Source organism: Vulpes lagopus, chromosome 1 (assembly GCF_018345385.1).
Source record: "Vulpes lagopus strain Blue_001 chromosome 1, ASM1834538v1, whole genome shotgun sequence".
Classification (NCBI taxonomy): domain Eukaryota; kingdom Metazoa; phylum Chordata; class Mammalia; order Carnivora; family Canidae; genus Vulpes; species Vulpes lagopus.
The window spans coordinates 141,600,849-141,621,981 of NC_054824.1; the positions used below are offsets into that span (position 1 = coordinate 141,600,849).

Consider the following 21,133-nt stretch of genomic DNA (forward strand, 5'->3'; position numbering starts at 1 on the left):
TACAATAAATATAAGTGGGCTAAATTTGCTAGTTGAAAGATGGATGGCATCAGATTGGATTATAGTAAAGATTCAGTTCACCAAGAGGCTATACTAACTCTGGACTTAATAACATAGCCTTACACTATGTACAGCAAAAAATTGTTACCTCTACAGTAAAAAATTGAAATATCTACCACTGACATGGGAAATTGCAACACATCTTTCTTAGCAATTAATAGATCAAACAAAATGCTAGTAAGGAAATAGACAATTCAAATAACAAAAGTATTAAACTGAATTTAACATATAAAATCAAAATCTTAGATTCAGCTCTTGGAATGAATACACAAATTGAACATACACTGTAAAACTTACTTTAAATCTTTTTTTTAAGCTTTTATTTATTTATTCATGAGAAACACAGAGAGAGGCAGAGACATAGGCAGAAGGAGAAGCAGGGAGCCTGATGCGGGACTCGATCCCAGGATGCTGGGATCACATCCTGAGTTGAAGGTAGACACTCAACTACTGAGCCACTCAGGCATCCCACTTTAAATCTTTTTAAATGGCATCATGCAGACTATGTTTTCTGGTTAAAATGATGTTAAATTAAAAATAAGTAACAAAATATAACAAAAGAATATGTATTTGGAACCTAAAAATCACACTTCAAAATAACTAATAGGTCACAGAAGAATTATAAGTGAAATAATTAGAACCAAAAAACATAATGCATAAAAGGAAAACATGAACAAATTACCTTTCATTGGCATTAAAAGTTTTTGCTCTTCAAAAAGCATTGTTATGAAAATGAAAGTGCAAGTCACAGAGTGGGAGATTATATGTATACACCACAGGTAGATACAGCATATCTGACAAAGAACTTATATTAAGAATACATAGATAATGCTTATAAATTGATAATAAACAGATAAAAAATGTAGATAGGAAAAAGATACCTCACAAAAGACATACAAATCATCAATAAGCACTTAAAAATAATGTTCAACCTAATTGGTAATTAGAGGCATGTAAATTAAAATCATAATTAAATGCCATCATGCATTTATAATATCTAATTCCCATTATAGTGTCTAAAAAATTAAAGGATTGACAATATCAAGTGATAGTGAGGTTGTGGAGCAACTGGAATTCTGATACATTGGTAGAGGGCATACAAAACTGTATATAGACATGTAGAAAACAATTTCAGAGATTTTTAAAAAGTTACATGTATATTTATCATAAGATCCAGAGATTCCATTTTTTTAAAAAAAGATTTTATTTATTTATTCATGAGAGAGGCAGAGACAGAGGGAGAAGCAGGCTCCCTGTGGGGAGCCCAATGCAGGACTTGATCACAGACCCTGGGATCACACCCAGAGCTGAAGGCTGATGGTCAACCACTGAGCCACCCAGGCAACCCCAGCTATTCCACTTTTAGGTATTTACCCAACAAAATTAAAATATGTTCATCCAAAGACTTGTACATGATTATTCATAGCAGCTCTATTCATAATAGTAAAGAAAAACTCAGACAAACAAAAAAACAAAAACTGGAAATGACCCAAATGTACATGAACAGTTGACTGGATCAATAAATTGTTATATATTCTAACAATGAAATACCACTTAGCAATAAAAAGAATAAGTCACTAATATGTAATACAATACAGATTAACAATACAATTAAAAATACTGTACTGAGTGAAAGAAGTCACACACATACATACACATACACGAGTACATACTGCATGATTCCATATATATATTAAGTGCTAGAAGGACAAATCTAATCTTTCATGACTGAAATCAGATTAATGCTTGGAGTTGTAGAGATTGACTGAGAGGGAGCATAAGAAACAGGCTACAGAGACTGAAACTTTCTACATATTGATTCCAGTAATAGTTACACAGTATTTGCATTTGTCAAAATTCACAGAACTACACGGTTTAAAACAGTGTGTTTTGTCTTATATCAAGTATACCCAAACACAGTTGAGCAATAAAATTAAGCTGAATGATAAAAATATTCCATATTGTAACATGTGGGGTACTACTCCAAGAGTAAGTTATAGTCAAATGATTATATGAGAAAAGAAGAAGGCTAAAAATTAATAAGCTAAGAATCCAACTTAAGAATTTAGAAAAACAGCAACAACAGAAACTCAGAGAAATTAAAAGAGATAAGAACAGAAACCAACAAAATGGAATAGAGATAAAATGGAATATAAACAAAGCCAAATATTGATTATTAGAAAGAGTAAATAAAATTTTTGTGGGAATGATATTTTTAAAAAGCAAGAAGGCATAAACAAATGATATTAGAAATAAAAAGGGGGTCATAATTATAGATGCAGCAGAGGTTAAAAAGATAAAGTAATACTGTATATGACTGAAGTCATAAGTGCCAATACATTGAATCTATGAATACACAAATTCCAAGAAAAACATAGCTCATAAAATAGATTCAAAGGCCCCTGGATGGCACAGTTGGTTAAGCGTCCGACTCTTGGTTCCAGATCATGTCATGGTCTCAGAGTTGTGACATCAAGTTCTGTGACAGCTCTGCGCTCAGTGCAGAGTCTGCTTAAGATTCTCTCTCCCTTTCCCTTTGCCCCTTCCCTGTTCATGTATGCTCATTCTCTTGATCTCTTGCTCTCTCATTCTCTCTCTAAAGTAAATAAATAAATATTTTTAAAAAACAGATTCAAGAAGAAATAGAAAGCCTGAAATTCTATGACCAGCAAAACAAAACAATTTGTTTAAATCAGTATTTTCACACAGACACAGACACACACACACACACACACACACACACACAATCCCAAATAATTTTGCAAGAGACTGGAACCAAACTTTTGGGAAACAGATCACTACAATTTTATACACCTTCTTTTAGGAAAGAGAATAATTATCATTTCATACCAGGATCAAACTTGCCAAGGATGAGATGAAAAAGGAAAATTAAGGGCTATGCTTCTCATGAACATACAAAAAAAATATTTTATTATTTTACTTCTTAAAATATTTTATTTATTTATTCATGAGAGACACAGAGAGAAGGCAGAGATATAGACAGAAGGAGAAGCAGGCTCCTTAAAGGGAGCCTGATGGGGGACTTAATCCCAGACCCCAGGATCACACCCTGAGTTGAAGGCAGATGCTCAACTACTGAGCTACCCAGGTGTCCCAACAAAAATTTTATTTAAGATCTTGGCAAACCAATTCGAGAAACTTGTAAAATTAAAATCCATTATGATCAGGTTTGTCTTAAAGAAATTCATAGTTGGTTTGCCATGAGAAAATGCAGTCATATAATTCACCAAATTAATAAGAGAAAAGCCTTATGATGATTGCACTAAGTGCCGAAAAAGCATTAGATACAATTCAACAATTCATGACAAAAAGTTTGAACAATACAGAAAGAGAAGAGAATTTCCTTCATCTAATCTAAGACTCTCGACCAAAACCCCTCAACAACCACAATTAAATAAATAGAACATTAGAAGTATTTCCTTTAAAATCAAAACCAAAATAAAGATGCTTACTATTAACCCTTCTGTTCAGCATTGTACTTCTCATGTGGTCAAATAAAAAGATTAAATATAAGCTTTGGAAAGAAAGAAACCAAACTGTCATCATTCACAGACAATATGACTTCCTATAAAGAAACTTTCCCAAAAATCTATAGACAAATTACTATAACTAATTAGAGTTTGGTAAGATGGCTATTTGTAAACTCAATGTACAGAATTGCTTCTATTTCTACATCAGCAAATAGTTTAAAATGTAATTTTAAAAAATTACATTTAAAATTTACATTTAAAAAAAATAAAATAAAATAATTTTACATTTAAATTACATTTTAAACAGATATCAAATATAATAGCAACAAAAATTATAAGGACTCTATGAATATATCTAACAAAGACATGCAAGACCTTTATCAAGAAAAAATATGAAACTACATTGAAAAATGTTAAAGGAGACCTAAATTTTAAGAGGTATACAATGTTCATAGATATAAAAACTAGCAAGATATCAATTCTGTTCAACACAGTTCTTCATAGAAGTTGGCAGGAAAATTCTAAAACTACCATGGAAGGGTTAAAGGTCATGAATATTAACACATTCCTGAGAAAAAAGAATAAGATGGGCAAATTTTCCCTAGCAGATAGCAAGACTTAGAATAAGATATGAAATGATGATAGTATTGTATTCATGTAGAAATAAATTCAATCAATAAATAGAACAGACAAGAAATCTCAGAGGCAAAACCATATATCTGAGGAATTTGACAAGACCAAGTTGCCAAGAACAGTTGAGAAGAGTTACTACTTAGTAAATCAATGATTCTGAAGCTTCCTTAATGTTTAGAATTATCTCAATATCCAGATTAACTGGAAATTCTGAGTCAATAGGTTTGAGTTGGAGTGCAGGAATCTGTTTTTAAGAGAATTCCAGGTTTTAAAAAGCCTTTAAATTCACTGAGACATCTGAGTATCTATACAGAAAAAAAAAAAAAAAGCACAAAAATTTGGACCCCTATCTCCCACAAAAAATCAAATCCTGGTAGATTAAAGGTGTAAATATGTAAATAGGAATACCAAACTTCAGAATTTTTTAAAAAGATTTTATTTACCTATTTGAGAGCGAGAGAGGAAGAGAGAGAGAGAGCATGACCAGATGACCAGGGAAAGGGAGGAGAGAGAGAATATCAAGCAGACTCTGTGCTGAACATGCCCCGATATGGGGCTTGATCCCATGATCCTGAGGTCAAGACCTGAGCCAAAACCAAGAGTTGGATGTTCAAAAGACTGAGCCATCCAGGTACCTCAAACTTTACAATTTTTGGAAGAGAGTACAGAAGAATATCTTAAGAGCTTTAGAATAGGTAAGATTTCCTTTGACAGTACAAAAAACATTAACCATAAAGACAAAAATTAATAAGTTAGATTGTCTCTAACTTAAATCTTCTCTTCCCCAAAGAACACCATGAACAAACTATGAAAAGATACTTGAACATACACCATCAACCAAGGATTAGTATCCAGATTTAATAAAAACTAAAAGTAAATTCAAAGATAGATCGGTCAATAGAAAAATCAGAAAGAAAAAATAACCCACCATGAACAGGCATTTTATATACAAAGAAACATGAATAGCCAATAAAATTATGAAAAGATATTCAAGTTTAATAGTAATCATGAAAATAAAAATTAGAACCACAGTGAGTTCATTTTATAACCTCTGAAATGGTGAAAATGAAAAATTCAGGCAACGTCAAGTGTTGATGAGGAGGTATAGAGTAAAATGTCTTACACACATCTGACGGGAGAGGAATAGAATGAACTGCTTTGGAAAGCAATCTGGCCTCCTTTGAAAATGCAATTATCAGGCAAAGCTGAAGATTCACTTACCCTGTGACCTAGATTTTCCCTTCCAAGAAGCTCTTGTACATTTGTGCAAAGATAAACACATGAGAATGTCATGGTGGCATTTTTTATAACAGCAAGAATCAGGAAACACAACCCCATAATTTCCATCAGTTGGAGAACAGACAAATGGTGATGGATTCATGCAATGGAATGGATGGGACATCGGATGAACTATAGCACCTGTTACCAATTCGGATGAATCTCTGATGCATACTGTTGACTGAAAACTGCTGGCTACAAACAACATATACGTAGACACAACTCACATGCCCTTTGGGGAAAATAAAATTTTATGATTTCAGAAGGACACAGTGGCAGTTCAAGAGTATTGGAAATGTTCTATATCTTAAGTTGGAAGGTCAACAAAACTGACATTTGTTTTCATATTGTCTCTATCTTACTTTTACTGTGTATACATCTTCAAGCATACGTATCCCACCATGCAAGCTCATTTTCAAAAATACTTGTTGACTGAGAGATTCATAAGCTGAAGTGAAACAGGACACCAAGAAGCTGGACAGCTTATAACTACCAGCTAGCACCTGCATTTGGCCCTTGGATGCATGCGCAGAACAGCCCTCATTCCTGACCATAAGCAAAACAAGATGGATGGGCGTGCTACCAAGCCAACACCCCCCATGAAAGGGACTGCCCATGTGGTCTGTCACTGGTCCAGAGGAAGCGGGGAGCAGGAAGCAGGGCAGCATTTCTATTTGTAAGTTAAAAAAGCAAGGGGTTGAATCAAGAAAGGCCTCCCTCACTGGGAGCATCCCTTACCTTTTCACAGTACCAGCCTCTGTTGACGCCCACATTGCCATGCCCGATGGAGACCCGACTCAGGGGGCTGAGGAGGACAGCCAGCTCGATGTGGAAGATGTCCATGCGGCCACGGTCAAACACACCGCCTTCCAGGAAGATTTTGCCGCTGTTCTTATTCCCTCTGGCCCCATACATGACCAAGTAGATTTTGGATTTGGTCCCAGCCCCCCGGACATCCCCCGTGAAGATGGTGACAATGTACGAGATAGCTGGTGTAGAAGCCACAGGGGAAGAGAAGGTTAGCGCCAGCTGGTTACAAAATCCCACCACACTCTCCCCTCCCTGACCACCGCCTCCCTAAGCCCTCCCTCCTCTACACACTCTCATTCCCAGATGACATCCAGTGTCCCTCATTTATCTTTTTCAGAGTCTGTGTGTCAATGTATTTGAGTTTTGGAATAAACTACAGGTATTACTATAAGAAGCTGCCAGCCTGCCTTACAAAGACTAAAAAAGAGAACGAGAATTTGAGTTGGCTAAGAATAGTACTTGTTATTAACATTAATTACCATGTGCATAATATTAATAGCTGCCGGATGAATTCTGTTATGTCTGATTTAATTATAACAGTCAACTCTATTAACAGAGATTTATATTCAGGGCTATCTAATTCATTTCGCTTGCTCTTTTGCTTATAACTTCAAAAAAGGAAACTTTTAATAGAGGGCACTAATGTCCTCCCCTTCACTGCCTGACATGGCGGGATGAAGGGGGTGTGAAGGAAGGAGGGAACATTGTTGGTGGGCCATTTGGGGTTTTCATCAGTCAGGAGGCAAGATGAGGACACGAAGTTCTGGGCAAGAGCCAGCAAAGGGCAATTAAGCCTTGAGATGGGACTGAGAAAGAGAAAACACCAAAGACAAACATCTGGACAGGAAACTCTGCTAAGGTCTGGCCACCTTTCATTTTGTCCCAGAGTCTAAGCCAATGGTACTTTAGTCCTTGTTCATTCTTCCACGGGGGCACACACCCCGCCCTGCCCCCCTCAACCTCACCCTCAGCCCCGGAGCCCAGGAAACCTAGAACATATATATGCTCATGGCCCAGACTACTAGCAATCCCCTGCCTCTGATGGCCATGCCTCCTGCTCCTCCACCACTGGGCGCAAGTAAGAGAAATGTGGGAAAGGGGTCATAGCAGACCCATCTGGTATCTGTTTTTAAGTAAATAATTTATAAACCTCAGCTACAAAGAACATGTGAGGCTGAAAGATGTTGGAGCAGAGAAACATTGGATCTCCTGAGAGCTGTCGAGGTCTGTGCAAATGTCCAGGGAGGACGGGTTCAGAGGGAGGGATGGCTGCACAGGGAAGAGAACTGGCATCACAAGCGGAGCAGAAATATGTTCTAAAGAGAGAGAAAGAGTAAGACCAGCGGGGGAGGGGGGTGGGGAACGACAGGAAGCCGAGCTGAAGACAAGTGGACAAGGGGGAAGGAGGTTAACAGTCTGGGCCATAGATTCAAGAAAGAGGGTAAGGTGTATGGATGGAGGGAGGGTGGATATGTCAGCTGGAGCCAGACCGTGGAGCACTGTGTAGACTGTGCCCCAGAACCTGGGCTTATTCCCTATGTGGGGGTGAGCAAGGGGAGGCTGCATAGCAGAGCATGTTCTCAGAGGTACACATTCATGACACTGGTTTTCTCAAACATCCATGAACCCCCCGGCTAGAAGTTGCAGATTTTCTGTGGAATTCACACCAGGCAGATGTTCAGGTGGCAGACCAAATCCTGGATCTGTCACTAGCTCTGTGACCTTGGACAGGCCTCTTCCTGTCTCTGTGACTCAGTTTGCTCATCTGTGAAATGGGGGCAGTAACAGTTCCTACACTACAGGGCCACCATATTAAAGGAGCCAGAACAGGTCAGGTGCCTCGCAGGGATCCCAGAGTCTGGTAAGTGCTCAATAGTAGGAGGAGTTAAGAGCAAATCCATATCCTCATAAACATCCACACGTGAATAGTAGGCCTTCACATTCTGGCTTTATGTCCTGGGAAGTCAGCATGTCCTCAGGGCCATCTCCCCACCTTCTCTGGCATCAGCAGAGCCACAGGCTCCAGCCCAAAGGAGCAGGACACTTTCAGGAGCAGGAGGAGTGGCTAGAGCTCCCACTTGGTCACAGGATTCCAGGCCCACAGATGAGAACACTGAGCCTCCAGCAGAAAGTGCAACGTCAGCCAAAAGGGCTTCCCCTTTCATAGGTCCTACCTGTGGTCTCAGCTCCACCCACTAAGATATCCCTTTGGATTTTGCCATCATCTTCGTCCAAGGCCAGCCAACGGTTAAGTGGGAAATCATATTTCCTTTTGTTCCCAATATCTTCAATGATAATCTGGGAGAGAGAAGGGAGAGAGGGAAAGACCAGGGTCAGTGAGGACATACCTGGGGATCAAGTCCCTCCACCACTTGAGTGCCCTCGAAGAATCCAAGCTCCCCTTCTTGGTGGCCCAAGAAAATCTTATCACAAGGACACGCCCACTGCAGAGCACGGAGAGGTGCATGGGATGACTGGCAATTACCTCCTACGTGAATGACTGGGCCACTGGGCCCTCTTCTGCTGCAGATCATTTTAAAAATGGGATGCAGGGAATTCAGCAGGATGCGGCCCATGAGACCCACCTGTGAGGCTGGATTTTCGGACTGCAACCAGAGCATCACCTCCCCTACCTGCTGAAGGTTGGGATCCCAACCTTCTTGGTGAGAAACAGAGTCCACACAAGGAGAACTACGAGCCCCACACCAGGCACACAGAATCCCAGGATCTGGTGATCAGGTCAGAAGACACCAGACAGGAACAGGGAAGCCAATGGAGTCAGCCATCTGGAATGCTTCCTTCAGGGCACTCACAAGTAACCAAGACCGGCCAGGCTGAGGTGAGGGTGTCTTTCAGAGTTTGCAAAAGGGCCGAGGGAGGCCCTCCCAAGTGTCCCAGGAAGCCAACTGAAAACCCACTCTAAGATAAGCAGACTCGACAATGCCTAGAACACGTCCTCAGTCCTAGCACCATGCAGGCAGAAGCATCTGGTGACACACAGGGTGAGCTGAAACACAGAAGTGTCTTCCCAGATGTTTCCAAGACTGCCCAAGAAGTTGTGGGGTGGACTCTGATTGCAATGAAAGACCCATTTCCTAATATTGAAGTGTCTGCAGCATGTAAACAGGGCACACATGGGCTACCTGAAGATGTCTCACCTTGTTCTAATCCTGTGTTTGTAAAGGAGCTTTCAGAGCTGAGAATTGTCTTCCTGAGGACACCACCCCCCAGGGGGAGCCAGCGGCCTAAGCCAATGCCTAGAAGCCACTGTCCTACCAGGCTTCTCTCCTCAGATAAATCAACACTCAGGCATTGGTTTATGAGCCAGTCCCTTGTGAGTCTGGGTGGTGTGAGTCTCCCCTTCAGAGCCTGCTGACTTGATTGTCTATACTTTTCAAGCAGAACGCCTGGAGACGGCTATAGCACAGCCCAGAGGGGGTCCTGCTGCCAAAGTCTAGCGTCTCCCAACCCTCCTCCCTGCACATTTCTTTTGCAGCATTTGTCTCTGTGTTGGGGGGAGGTTGGGGAGTCAATGACAAAGGTCTAAGGCCTAATCTCCCTTATTCTGACTCACAGAGTTGGAAAAGCCAAGTGAAGAAAGATAGGACATAATTTAACCAATAAGCTGTCAAATCTACTAATAAACCTAAATGCACAGGTTCACCATCTCTGTCTTTAAATATTCACAGACTAATGTGCCAGCCATGACTTCGAAAGCCCTAGAGTGCCTGCCTTACAGCCCATGGTGTCATCACCAATAAAGTTTATGGAACTTCTTGACCTGACAAGTTTAGCTCACCTGAAAAAGAGAATGTGTACCACTCAACACCTCTACAGGACAAAACCAGCCGAATCACAAAGGAAAGAGATCATATTTGAACAGACTTTTTGAATAACCACCAAGACTCTAAAACCTAGATTTTCCAAAAACGCTAAATAGAAAGAAAGGCCGATAGAGAAGATAAAAGCTTAAGTGCTGGTACCAAAGGTAGAAGAGTCTGTGAACAGCCCTAAAAAATTTCCAGACGCATATTAAAATACGGGAACAATTATCTACGAAAACTCTAGGCCACCAGATCTACAAGATGAGGCTGGAGGAGGCTGGTTCCTGGAGACGAGGGAGATAGAAACACACTTGCCCATGACTGATGGAAGAAGCACACACCTGGAGACTGTGTGTGCATGTGACACATAGACAGACCAAAGCAATGACCAAATAAAAATGAAGAGTTAGTACCCCCTGAAGGAATATCCTCCATTGGAAGACAAGCCCGTACCTTCTAGAGGTGACAGGAAGCGCAGAGGTCATGAGCCCCAAGGGCGGGGAGATGGATGGCAGCCGGAGAGGCTTGGCCACTACAAGTTACTGTCTTCAGCAGTGACAAGGGCACAGCAGAGCCATAAGGCAAGACCAGCAGATGGGAAAAGCCGAGAAGGTTACACTATGGTGAAGGAGACGAGGAAAAGGTAGAGCTGCCAAGAGGGGGTCGTCTGACCCCAGTTCTCTACCATGGTTCACAGACACACCCAAATGATCCACGGCCTCAGGGCTTGCCTTTCGGGCCCCCTCCCCCACAGCATAAGCACACCCACGTGAGCACATGGAGTGGGGCCTGGGGTCAGTAGGTTTTAGATGGTGCAGAGTGTCAGCCGCGATTCCTAGCAGGTCTCCTTGCTCTGTATTGGAGTAACATCCCCCAGTTTCACAGAATCTGATTGGAACGAGGCCTGCTCTGTGCAAAGTGAATTCTCTTCTCCCGACGCAGAGCAACGTGAGGAGGATGAGGTCCCCTCCCTCCAGGCCGCGTGCCCAGGAGCCCAGGGTGCACACAGGCTGAGTACCACAGAAGGTACCCACTGTGTACCGGCCACGGGGCGGACAGTGCACAGAAACCGAGCCTCTGCTTTAAAGATGCACGTATGTTATCCGGGAAACATGGCCCGTGAGCCTAAGAAGCCATCGCCACATTCCAAGCAGCACGGTTGAACTGTGGCTTCCTTTCAACGTTCTAAGGTCATAGGGCAAAGCCCAGGTAAGTTCTGGTGCAGGAGAATGAAAGAAGGAGGAAGACTTTGGGGAGCTTATGAACCCGCTCTAAAACACACCTCAGCATGCAGGAGTTAGCAGGGAAGACCTGGGCTCAAGGCAGAGTGAGAGAATGTTCTATGGGGGAAACCAAGGCCCCCAACAGAAGGTGAGATCTCCTCCCTGTCATGAGGCTATCCTTCCCCGCACCCTCCAAGTCTCAGCATCACACTCAAAAAAAAACTAGGTCACATGATATAAATAACTGTAGATGGCAGCATTTGAACGGTGACACCCTGACGTTCTTTCCTTCCTCCACTGAGCCTACCCATATACCCACTCCCTCAGGCCCACCTCAGACCAGAGCCAGGAAAGACCTCTGATGGCTCATGATGATTAGGGCCTGCAGAGGTCCCACCCCCACCTACCCCCCTAATATTATTTCCCGCTGCTTGAACCTGTGCTCTGGCCAAGAGCTATTCAATAGGTCTGCCCCACCCCCCAGTTCCTCCTCCCTGCCCCTCCTGGCAAAACCCTACCTGTCTTCATGGCCCAGCTCCAGTGGACCCCTGATGCCCACTGAGTCACGGCTCGCCCCCACAGCCTCTGTTCATACCTTATTCAAGACGTTCATCTCCGCCTGCTTTGCATTAAAGTTATGGTAATTCTGATTCCCCGTGTCCAAACCAGAAAATGTGGTTTGATCAACACTACTCTACTTGTGGGACTCCCAGGACAGCACGTTTGTTCACTGAAAGCTGGGCTTTCCCTGAAAGTCTGGGATAGAAGGCTACAGGTAAGGATGATGGTTTGAGGGACCTGTCTTAATCTTTTAAGGAACAGAACAACACTTATTATAACAGCCACAGTCAGTAGCCACAGAAATGCTGTTGACTATTGAGTTTGAACTGGTAACAGAAGGACACACTGGCTTCTTGAATCCCTAAAATCAACTCCATGAATCTCTATCACCGCTTCCTACAGAGCCAGTTGTTCAGGCTGCGCTTTTACTCCTGACAGCAGGCAGCTGGCAATCTTCTCATGTGGACTAACACGTGACATAGCGGAGGGAATCCAGACTGAGAGTCCAGAGGACCAGAGGTAAGGACCAGGCCTGCCACTGAAGAGCTGCAGGCCCATGGGCCAGTCTCTTTTCAGCAGCAGATGGACCACAGACAAGGACCACTGGTGCGTGATGCTCCATCTTTCGACACTTGCTCTTCTAAAGTGGTCTTTGAATGGAACTGGCCATTTGAGTTGATCAAAATTGTGGACTAACCAGATGTGGGGGCCCAAGCCGTGGGTAGAGGCAAGAGCTGGGGGAGAGGAGGATGCCAGCCCCTCCCCCTGCAGCAACTCCAGGAGAGGGTGAGGCAGTGGGGGAAAGGGGTCACCCCAAGGCCCATCTGGCTGGGCTGAGAAGAACACTTGGGCAGCCTACTAGAAGGGAGACCCCACCTATGAAGGGGTTAATTAGGTTGGATTTTAGATTTCTCCCACCAAGCCCTTATACACAAATGCCAAAGGAATGGATGTCATATGAAGTCCAAGGCAACTAGCCTGGTGACTTCAAGAACCAGGAGCACTTACCACGTAAGTGTCAAATATGGAAACATGGCCAGTTCAGGAGCCCCCTTTAATTGGTGTCCTTGGGGAGCTGAAGGCCAACAGATCAGTTGGTCCGAGGCAGGGGAGGCAGGACGTTCAAGCTGGCTGTCCACAGCAGAGTCACAGAATGCTTTTGCCCCAGCCTCTCGCTTCCAGCCTGCACCCACCCCTGCCTGGGAACTAAAGCCCCCCCTTGCCCAATCCTCCCTCCCTTAAGAGAATATCTAGTAATTCCAGGCACACTGACCTACAAAGTGCTTGAGTTCGTTTTATGTCTTATCCCCAGGAGGCGTTTTGGTTTGGTGTTAAGTTTTAGGAATAGGCTCCTAGGAGTTTTTCAGAAGGCAATGAGTCTTTGAGAGGGACACCTGCCTTGGCAGGGGGAGGGGGAAGGTAAGTGGGGCCCTGAACTTGCCCCTGCACACAATACAGCCATGAAGAGAACAGTCAATCTCACACTGAACGTGGCCTGCTTTGGCCTTCTGGTGCAAAATAGTGTCTGACTTGCAAATAAGAAAAGAGAAAGAAAGGAAGGAAGAAGAGAGAGACGGGGAGGATGGGAGGCGAGGTGGAAACATCAGTCTGAACAATCAGGAGAGCAGAACTCTGCCGCGGGCCTCACACAGTGTCCAGTATGAGGATTCAGGAACGTGGGCATGCCTAGTGGGATATAAGAGTGGGTCTTTATGAAATAGGTCTAAAGATCTCTAGAGATAGCAGGGGCTGCACCGAAAAGACAAAAGATGATATTAAAAGGGAACTAGATCAGAGAAGGAAAGGTATCAAGGCAATCAAGAGCAGCAACGCCTGGGAATTTATCCTAAGAAGTAATCCTAGATGTGCATAAAGATAGGCTACAAGAACAGGTGTCACTGCACTGTTTATAGGATCAGTAATGCTGAGGAAAAGAATGCTCAACAGAAGATTGGTTTAATAAGTCATGGTCTATCTGTGCATTGAAATACTAGTGCACTCATTAAAAAATCACATTGTAATACCTTCGTGTCATTCTATTTAAACAACACAGGGAGGTACGCGTGTTCTATTTCGAAGTGGAAATGAAGCAGCTTATAAAACACTGTGTTTACGATGATCTGCAGGACGCTGATCTTTTAAAAAAAAGATATATGTATATTAATTCATAGAAAAATAGCTGGAGAATACTCACCAAGATATGAATACGGCTTATCTCTGGGTGGTGAAATCACGGTGGTTTAGGTTTATCTCATTTTCTGTTTGTTTGTTTATTTGTATTTGCTCACTTTTTACAATGAATATCTATTACTTTTATTAAGAAGGAAAAAAGCCACAGAAACATTCAGAATTAAAATGCACGTTGACAGGAGAAAGAAATGGACCCGAGAGTATGGAAGAGCCGATCGATCGATTGATGATGGGGTGGGGGAATGTGAGGCGTTCTCACCAAATGCAAAGCAGAGAAGGGAAGGAGCCAAAAGGAGGCTGAGAGCTTTGCAAAACGGAGAATGGAGATCCTATACAAATGGCTCATTTGTGCTCCCGATAAAGAGCCCAGAACAAATGCCATCCAAGCAAGAATCCGGTATACAATAGGAGACCTCTTTTCTAAGCTATAAATAAATAAAATAAAATAAAAATAAATAAACATCCTTTGCATCAAAGTAAAGACTGATCATGGCCCCGAGAAATGAAAAACAAAAGCAAACAGAAGGAAGGAAGGAAGGAAGGAAGGAAGGAAGGAAGGAAGGAAGGAAGGAAAGATGGGAGTATAAATGAACTAACCTAGCCCCCCTCTTTTAGACTTTTTATTATAAATTTGAAGGCAAAAAAAATTCCATAAGCATCTCAGCTGGAAAAAAAAAAAAGAACAAAATAAAACAGATTATCCTGAAAGAAACAAAAATCCTCTTGGCTTTAATATCAAATTTCAGAAGGCAGACAAAGGAGATTCACAACGTCTTAAATGGAAAAAAAAAAAAAAGGAAAAAAAATGTTCTCCGTCTGCCAAGCTGCCATTCATTTCCTTTGAGTGTGAAGACGACAAAGAGGCCTGCCCAGGCCCACAAACCTACGTCCTTCGGGAAGTGTCTGAGGAGCGCACATCAGCTGAGTATGGGCCCACGTGACCAAGAAGGGACCTGCAACACCTTGGCAAGGCCCCACCGGGCCTGGGAGGCACCCTGCAGCTCATGCATTAACCCTAGGTCTTCATCCCCACTGGCTTCCTTCCCAGAATGGAGCAACGAGGCTTAGCAGCCACCCCCCCTCCCCGGGGCTGAGGTCGGTCAGGACTCCTGCCCCTTTTCTTCTCCAATCCAAGGAGCATTTTGCCACCTGGAACCCCGTTCGGCACCAGGCTGGCTGCTCGCAGAGCCAGGCAAGCCCCCCTCCTTTCCAAAGGAATCTTGGCCACTCCTCACTTCACCAATTCATGCCCTGTCCCAGGCCAAGGGCTGGGGAGGGGCCCTCTAGGACAGTCCAGGCTAATTATGGAGAGGCATGTGCAGACACACGAGGGTGCTCACTCAGCCCTCTCCGGAGCTCCTCCTTCTTAGTCCATTTCTACTACAAAGGTTGGAAAGCCAGCCTTTTTCCACTTTCTGCTGTAGCTAGGGTGGCCACACGACTCATTTCTAGCCAATGAAATGTAGGCAGAGGCCCAAGGAGGGCATTGTGTCTCTCAAAATAAAGCAAGGCTTGCCAGGAAAAAAAAAAAAAAAAAAGTGGTTTTTCCCCTTTGGTCTTCCCTTCTCTTCCTGCCTGGAATACAGACAGATGGCAAGTGGTTCAGCAGCCACTGTATGACCATGAGACAACAAGCTGGGAGGATGAAAGCCACAGGGCCCAGGATGGTAACTCAGCAAGAGAGAAGGTATCCTAAAAGCAGCTGCACTGGCCCTGAACTGGCCACATCTGGATTTTGTATGAGAGGTGAAAACTAAGCTCCAGGTATGTAACACTGCACGTCCATTGTCAGATAATCACAGTCAAACACTGCTGATGTAAGAAGGTAATGAAGGTAAGCAGTAACAAAACCTGACCTATCAGGCAGCCTGATTCTCCGTAGTCAAGTTGTTATAAATCTGGGGGAGGGGCTCTGTTTTAAGCAATAAGATCTTTTTCAAAATATTTTTCAAAAATATATTCTACGATAAGCCTTCCCTGTCATTGTGTCCTGAGCTGAAACAGACTGATAGCCTCATGAAAGGAAATACAGGTGAAGGGCTGGTAGCCCATTTCCTAACTGACCTCAGACTTCTGTGGAGTTTGAATCTTCTTTTGGCTTTTTATATCTTCTCCGAGTCCCCATTATGGTTCTCAATGCGCCGACCTAAGACAATGACTCTTTCCCTGTCTAATCTTCTGCTCTAAGGTTTAAAATAGCAGGCAAGAGTTTACTAGAAGGGATTGTAATGACCACTCGGCTATGAGAGAGAGTGAGGGATCTCGCCTTTAAAATCAGGGCCAGACAAGACAGAGCCAGAGCCACGAGTTCTCCTCACAAACTCTGAGCCAGATTATGTGTTGGCTTCTCAGAAGCCTTTTTGTTTCCTTCCTGATTCCCACCTTTGTCCTGGGTAGGTAACACTACAAGGCCCCTAAATGCAGGGGCTTCAAGGCAAGAGCCCAAGATGCAGCACAGAAAAGCTTCTGATTGGGGTCCAATGAATGCCCTAAGCCAGCAGGGTTCCATGCATTCATGGGAGGGAGAGGTTCTGGTGGGCCGGAGTCAGGGATAGAGGATGATCAGGCCCTGGCTATGTTTAAAACAAAATTTTTTAAAGACCTTATTTATTTATTTGAGAAAGAGCGAGCACAAGCAGGGAGAGCAGCAGGTAGAGGGAGAGGGAGAAGCAGGCTCCCCGCTGAGCAGAGTGCCCAATGGGAGACTCAATCCCAGGACCCTGGAGATGTGGGATTCGATCCCAAGACCCCAGGATCATGACCTAAGCTGAAGGCAGACACCTAACCAACTGAGCCACCCAGGCACCACTTCCCACCCCCAGCTACGTTTAGATGAGGGCCCTGGGCTTTCTGGGAAGGTGGTAATGTGCATGGGGTCTGGGAGGCTATGAGTCGGGCAGCATGGTTGGCCAACAGGCGTAGGTAGAAGAGCGGAGGCAGACAGCCCAAGAGAAGGAGGTTAGGGCTGAAACGTGGCCTCTGAGAAGCAGAACTCCCCCTCCCGGGCCACAGAGACCAGAGTCAGGCAGTTGGACCTACCTTAGACAGGAACCAACCTGCAGACCCGCCCTTGTTGTTGTGGCCAATGTTGATCTTCATCAGCTGCCCCAGATCTGGAGCATCCAGTGTGAACTTGTCCTCAGCTCCCCTCTCAAAGTTGTCCTTTTCATTTTCCAGCCTCCGCTCCCCTGTGTGCACACACAGGCAAGAAACTTAGAAAGGAGACCAGAGGAGGAGAAAGAACCCACTGTCTAAAGCTTACTGGTCTGCCCACGGGAGGGTGGTCTCCAAAGTCAACAGAGTGGGAGGTGGGCAGCAGGGGGTGGGGGGGCTCTTTCTCTATTTCCACTCCATTTTGCTGTGAATCTAAAGCTACTCTAACAATAATGTTAACTTTCTTCTGTTTTTAAAGTCAACAAGGATGGGATCCCTGGATGGCTCAGTGGTTCAGCACCAGCCTTTGGCTCAGGGCACGATCCTGGAGTCTCTGGATTGAGTCCCATTTCAGGCTCCCTGCATGGAGCCTGCTTCTCCCTCTGCCTATGTCTCTGCCTCTCTCTGGGTGTCTCTCATGAATAAATAAATAAAATAAATAAAAAAAATAAAGTCAACAAGGATAGCTTTATCCTGAGATCTCTGGGCTCTGTAAAGCCCTCTAACCTTCAGTCAAGGCAGAAGCTTGTCCTGCATGTGGCTTGTGCCCAGGTCCCCAGGTCCCATAACTGGGCCCATTTCTGCCTTGGTCTGGAGTTCCCATCCTGCCAACCCCATGTGCACCCCCCAAATCCTTGGAACTGAGGTCCTGCCGCTTGTCCTGAACTGGGAGCACATCACCATGGGAAGTGGTCCAGGGCTATGCAGGGACCCTGACAGCCAACAGACCTCTTTACACCTGCTTCATTTTCTGGAAAACAACGATGACAGCTACCAGCAAACACACGAGTTCCACAGAGTTTTTTTTTTCTTTTCTTTTGTCACCACGATCCAAGAGGGGATATTATTAATTCTGTCTTGTGGACGAAGAAACAGGCTTAGAGAAGCCAGATAACATGCCAGAGGTCACATGGGTGATAAACATGTCACTAGGGGGATCCCTGGGTGGCGCAGTGGTTTGGCGCCTGCCTTTGGCCCAGGGCGCGATCCTGGAGACCCGGGATCGAATCCCACATCAGGCTCCCGGTGCATGGAGCCTGCTTCTCCCTCTGCCTATGTCTCTGCCTCTCTCTCTCTCTCTCTGTGACTATCATAAACAAATAAAAATTTAAAAAAAAAAAAAAAAACATGTCACTAGGATCCATTCTAGTCTGTTCTTTCTACTTTGCAATTTTCCATTATTATGTTCCCAAGCTTATAGGTCATATTAACACTTACAGCCCCACCTAAGCACCAGCCTCATGCTGATGCCATCAACTGGACTTCTCTTCTAAAATTTAATTCTTTATACCTTTCTACATTTTATTTTTTTTTAAAGATTTTATTTATTTATTCTTGAGAGATAGAAGGAGAGACAGAGCCAGAGACACAGACACAGGCAGAGGGAGAAGCAGGCTCCATGCACCGGGAGCCTGACGTGGGATTCGATCCCGGGTCTCCAGGATCGCGCCCTGGGCCAAAGGCAGGCGCCAAACCGCTGCACCACCCAGGGATCCCCCCCTTTCTACATTTTAAACTGCAACAACTCAAACTTACAGAAAGTAGTTTGAGGCATCTATATACCCACCACCAGATTTCAGAGGCAGAACAGATGCTAACACTTTGCCTAATAGGCTCAGACCTTTCCTCTCTTTTAAAGAAGAGACAACAGGTCTAAAGGCTCACCGGCCACTCTGCCTCCGCTACTCCCTCCCCCAAATAAACACCCACCCACAAGCGATCTGCATCTTCTCCGAATTTTTGGTTGCACGTGGACGTATCCACAAAGAAAATGTACTATTCTTGCATGTTTTGGAATTTGCATAAATAACATCCCAGTGCCCAGGTGTCTCAGCGGGGTTGCTAACAGCACCACCCCACAGGGCCCGCTGTGAGGATGAACTGACTCGGTACCCACCAAGCACTGGTGGCGGCGCCTGCCCAGGGCAGGTGTTGTGTCCGTGATGGAGGCTGTTGCTCTCGCTCCCATCACCACAAGCCCTGTGCAACTGACTTTCCTTTTAGTTGATTCTCTGCTCTTCAGATCACCCTGTTGATGCTAGTAACTCGAGTTCGTTCATGCAACTGCTGTGTAATAGTCATCAAACAAAGACAACACTCTCATGTTTCTACTGATAGACATTGAGGTTTCTGCTGTTGTGAACAGCAGTGCATGGACTTCCTCACACCTGCCTGCTGTGGCATGTCTGTGACAACCGCTCTGAGTTGTCACTGGGTTGTGGGTGTGCTCACCTTCAGTGTGTCAGGTATTGTATGCTGCCCTCCACCAGGGTTGCTCTACATCGATTACCACCACCAGCAGTGTCAGACGGGTCTCACTCCCCACATCATTATTAACACATGTAGTTTAAAATCTTTATTTCAATATTCAGACAATGGTATCTCATTGTGATCTTAATTTATATTCTCTCATTTGGAGAGATTAAATATATATACTGTTCCTGTATGTGTGTGTGTGTATATATATATATATATATATATATAGAGAGAGAGAGAGAGAGAGAGAGAGAGAGAGAGAGAGATCCACCCATATACATTGGCCATGTAGACCTTGCTCTTCTGTAGTTTTTTCTGTTCATATACTTCATTATGTTTTTTTTTTTAATCATCTCTCCTCTATGGTGTCTTTTATCACACAGACATTTTTCTTGTCTTAATGGACTTCATCAGTAGTTTCCTCTGTTGTTCGTGCTTTCCATGAATTTTTCAAGAGACTCTATCTTAAGTTGAAATTCAAAAGGCACTCTTTTAAAGTTTCTTCTAAAAATTTCACAATGTTGCTTTTTCACATTTAAGTCTTAAGCCCATCTGGAAGTTATTTTCGTGAATGGTGAAAGGTAAAAAGATCTAATTTTATCTTTCTTCATATGGTAAGACAATTGTCTGCACACCGATGATTGAATATGTCATCCTTTCTTTCTGATTTAGAACGCTGCCTCTGTGGTGTTTCTAGGCTCTATTCTGTTTTACTGAGTTATTTGTTTCTCCTTCTATCAGTACACCACACTGTTTTAGTTTAGAGATCTGTGGTGTCTTAATATCTGGCAGGGTAAATATCCTCACTTATTAATATCATTTTCATTATTCAAAACAGTGTTCGCAATAGTTAGCCTTTATGGATGGGAATTTTATTAGCAGCTTAAGCAGTGGGATACCGCCTTTTGGAAATGTGACTGAAATTGCATTGCATTTATAAGATAATCTGGGGAAAAATGGCTTCTTAATGTATCTGAGACTTTTCATAACATATTTCTCCCATTCAAATATTCTTATATATCCTCAAATAAATATTTATATTCTTTCCAGAAAGCTCTGTGTCAGAGTTTTACTTAGGCATCTTATAACTGCTACTGTGAATTGTGTGTCTTTAAATTAAATGTTTGTTTGTTGTTTTTATTAAGATTTGTATATTAATCTTGTATCCAGCACCTTCAATAAATTTTCTCTCCCATTGATTCTAATGATTTGTAAATCCTGCTGGATTTTATAGATGATTACAATTTTTTTCTGAAAATTAAAGTTTGTTTCTAAGTGGGGTGAGAGGTTGGAGTTTCTTCTAATTATATTGACTAAGATCAAAGAATGTGTGTCTATCTTACTGACTAATTTCAGTTTAAGACTTGCTTTGTGGTTTAGTATGTGGTCATTATGTGCTTGAAAAGAATGTGTATTCTCTACCAATTGGACACAGGAATCTGCGTAATTCCAGTAGATCAAGCTTATTAACAATGTAGTTAAAATCTTCTGCACCCATACTAAATTTTCATCCATTTTACTTATTAATTATTGAGAGTGCTGTATTGAAATCTTCCACTGTAACTATATATTTGTCAAGTTTCTTCAGGAATTTTGTTAATTTTTGTTTCACATATTTTGGGAATATGTTGTAAAATGTATGCAAGTTCAGGGT

The 21,133-nt window shown here is 43.2% G+C and overlaps 1 protein-coding gene across 1 annotated transcript in view; it reads right to left on the reverse strand.

Annotated features, from left to right (window-relative positions):
- The window catches only part of LOXHD1 (lipoxygenase homology PLAT domains 1), a 163,503-nt gene that overhangs the window by 103,621 nt on the left and 38,749 nt on the right, over positions 1–21,133 (reverse strand). The window contains exons 6-8 of the mRNA XM_041756584.1: positions 17,110–17,258; positions 8,447–8,570; positions 6,201–6,451 (exon numbers count right to left, since the gene is read on the reverse strand). Of these exons, the coding sequence (XP_041612518.1) occupies positions 6,201–6,451; positions 8,447–8,570; positions 17,110–17,258 (524 nt within the window). The remainder of the gene's footprint in view (positions 1–6,200; positions 6,452–8,446; positions 8,571–17,109; positions 17,259–21,133) is intronic.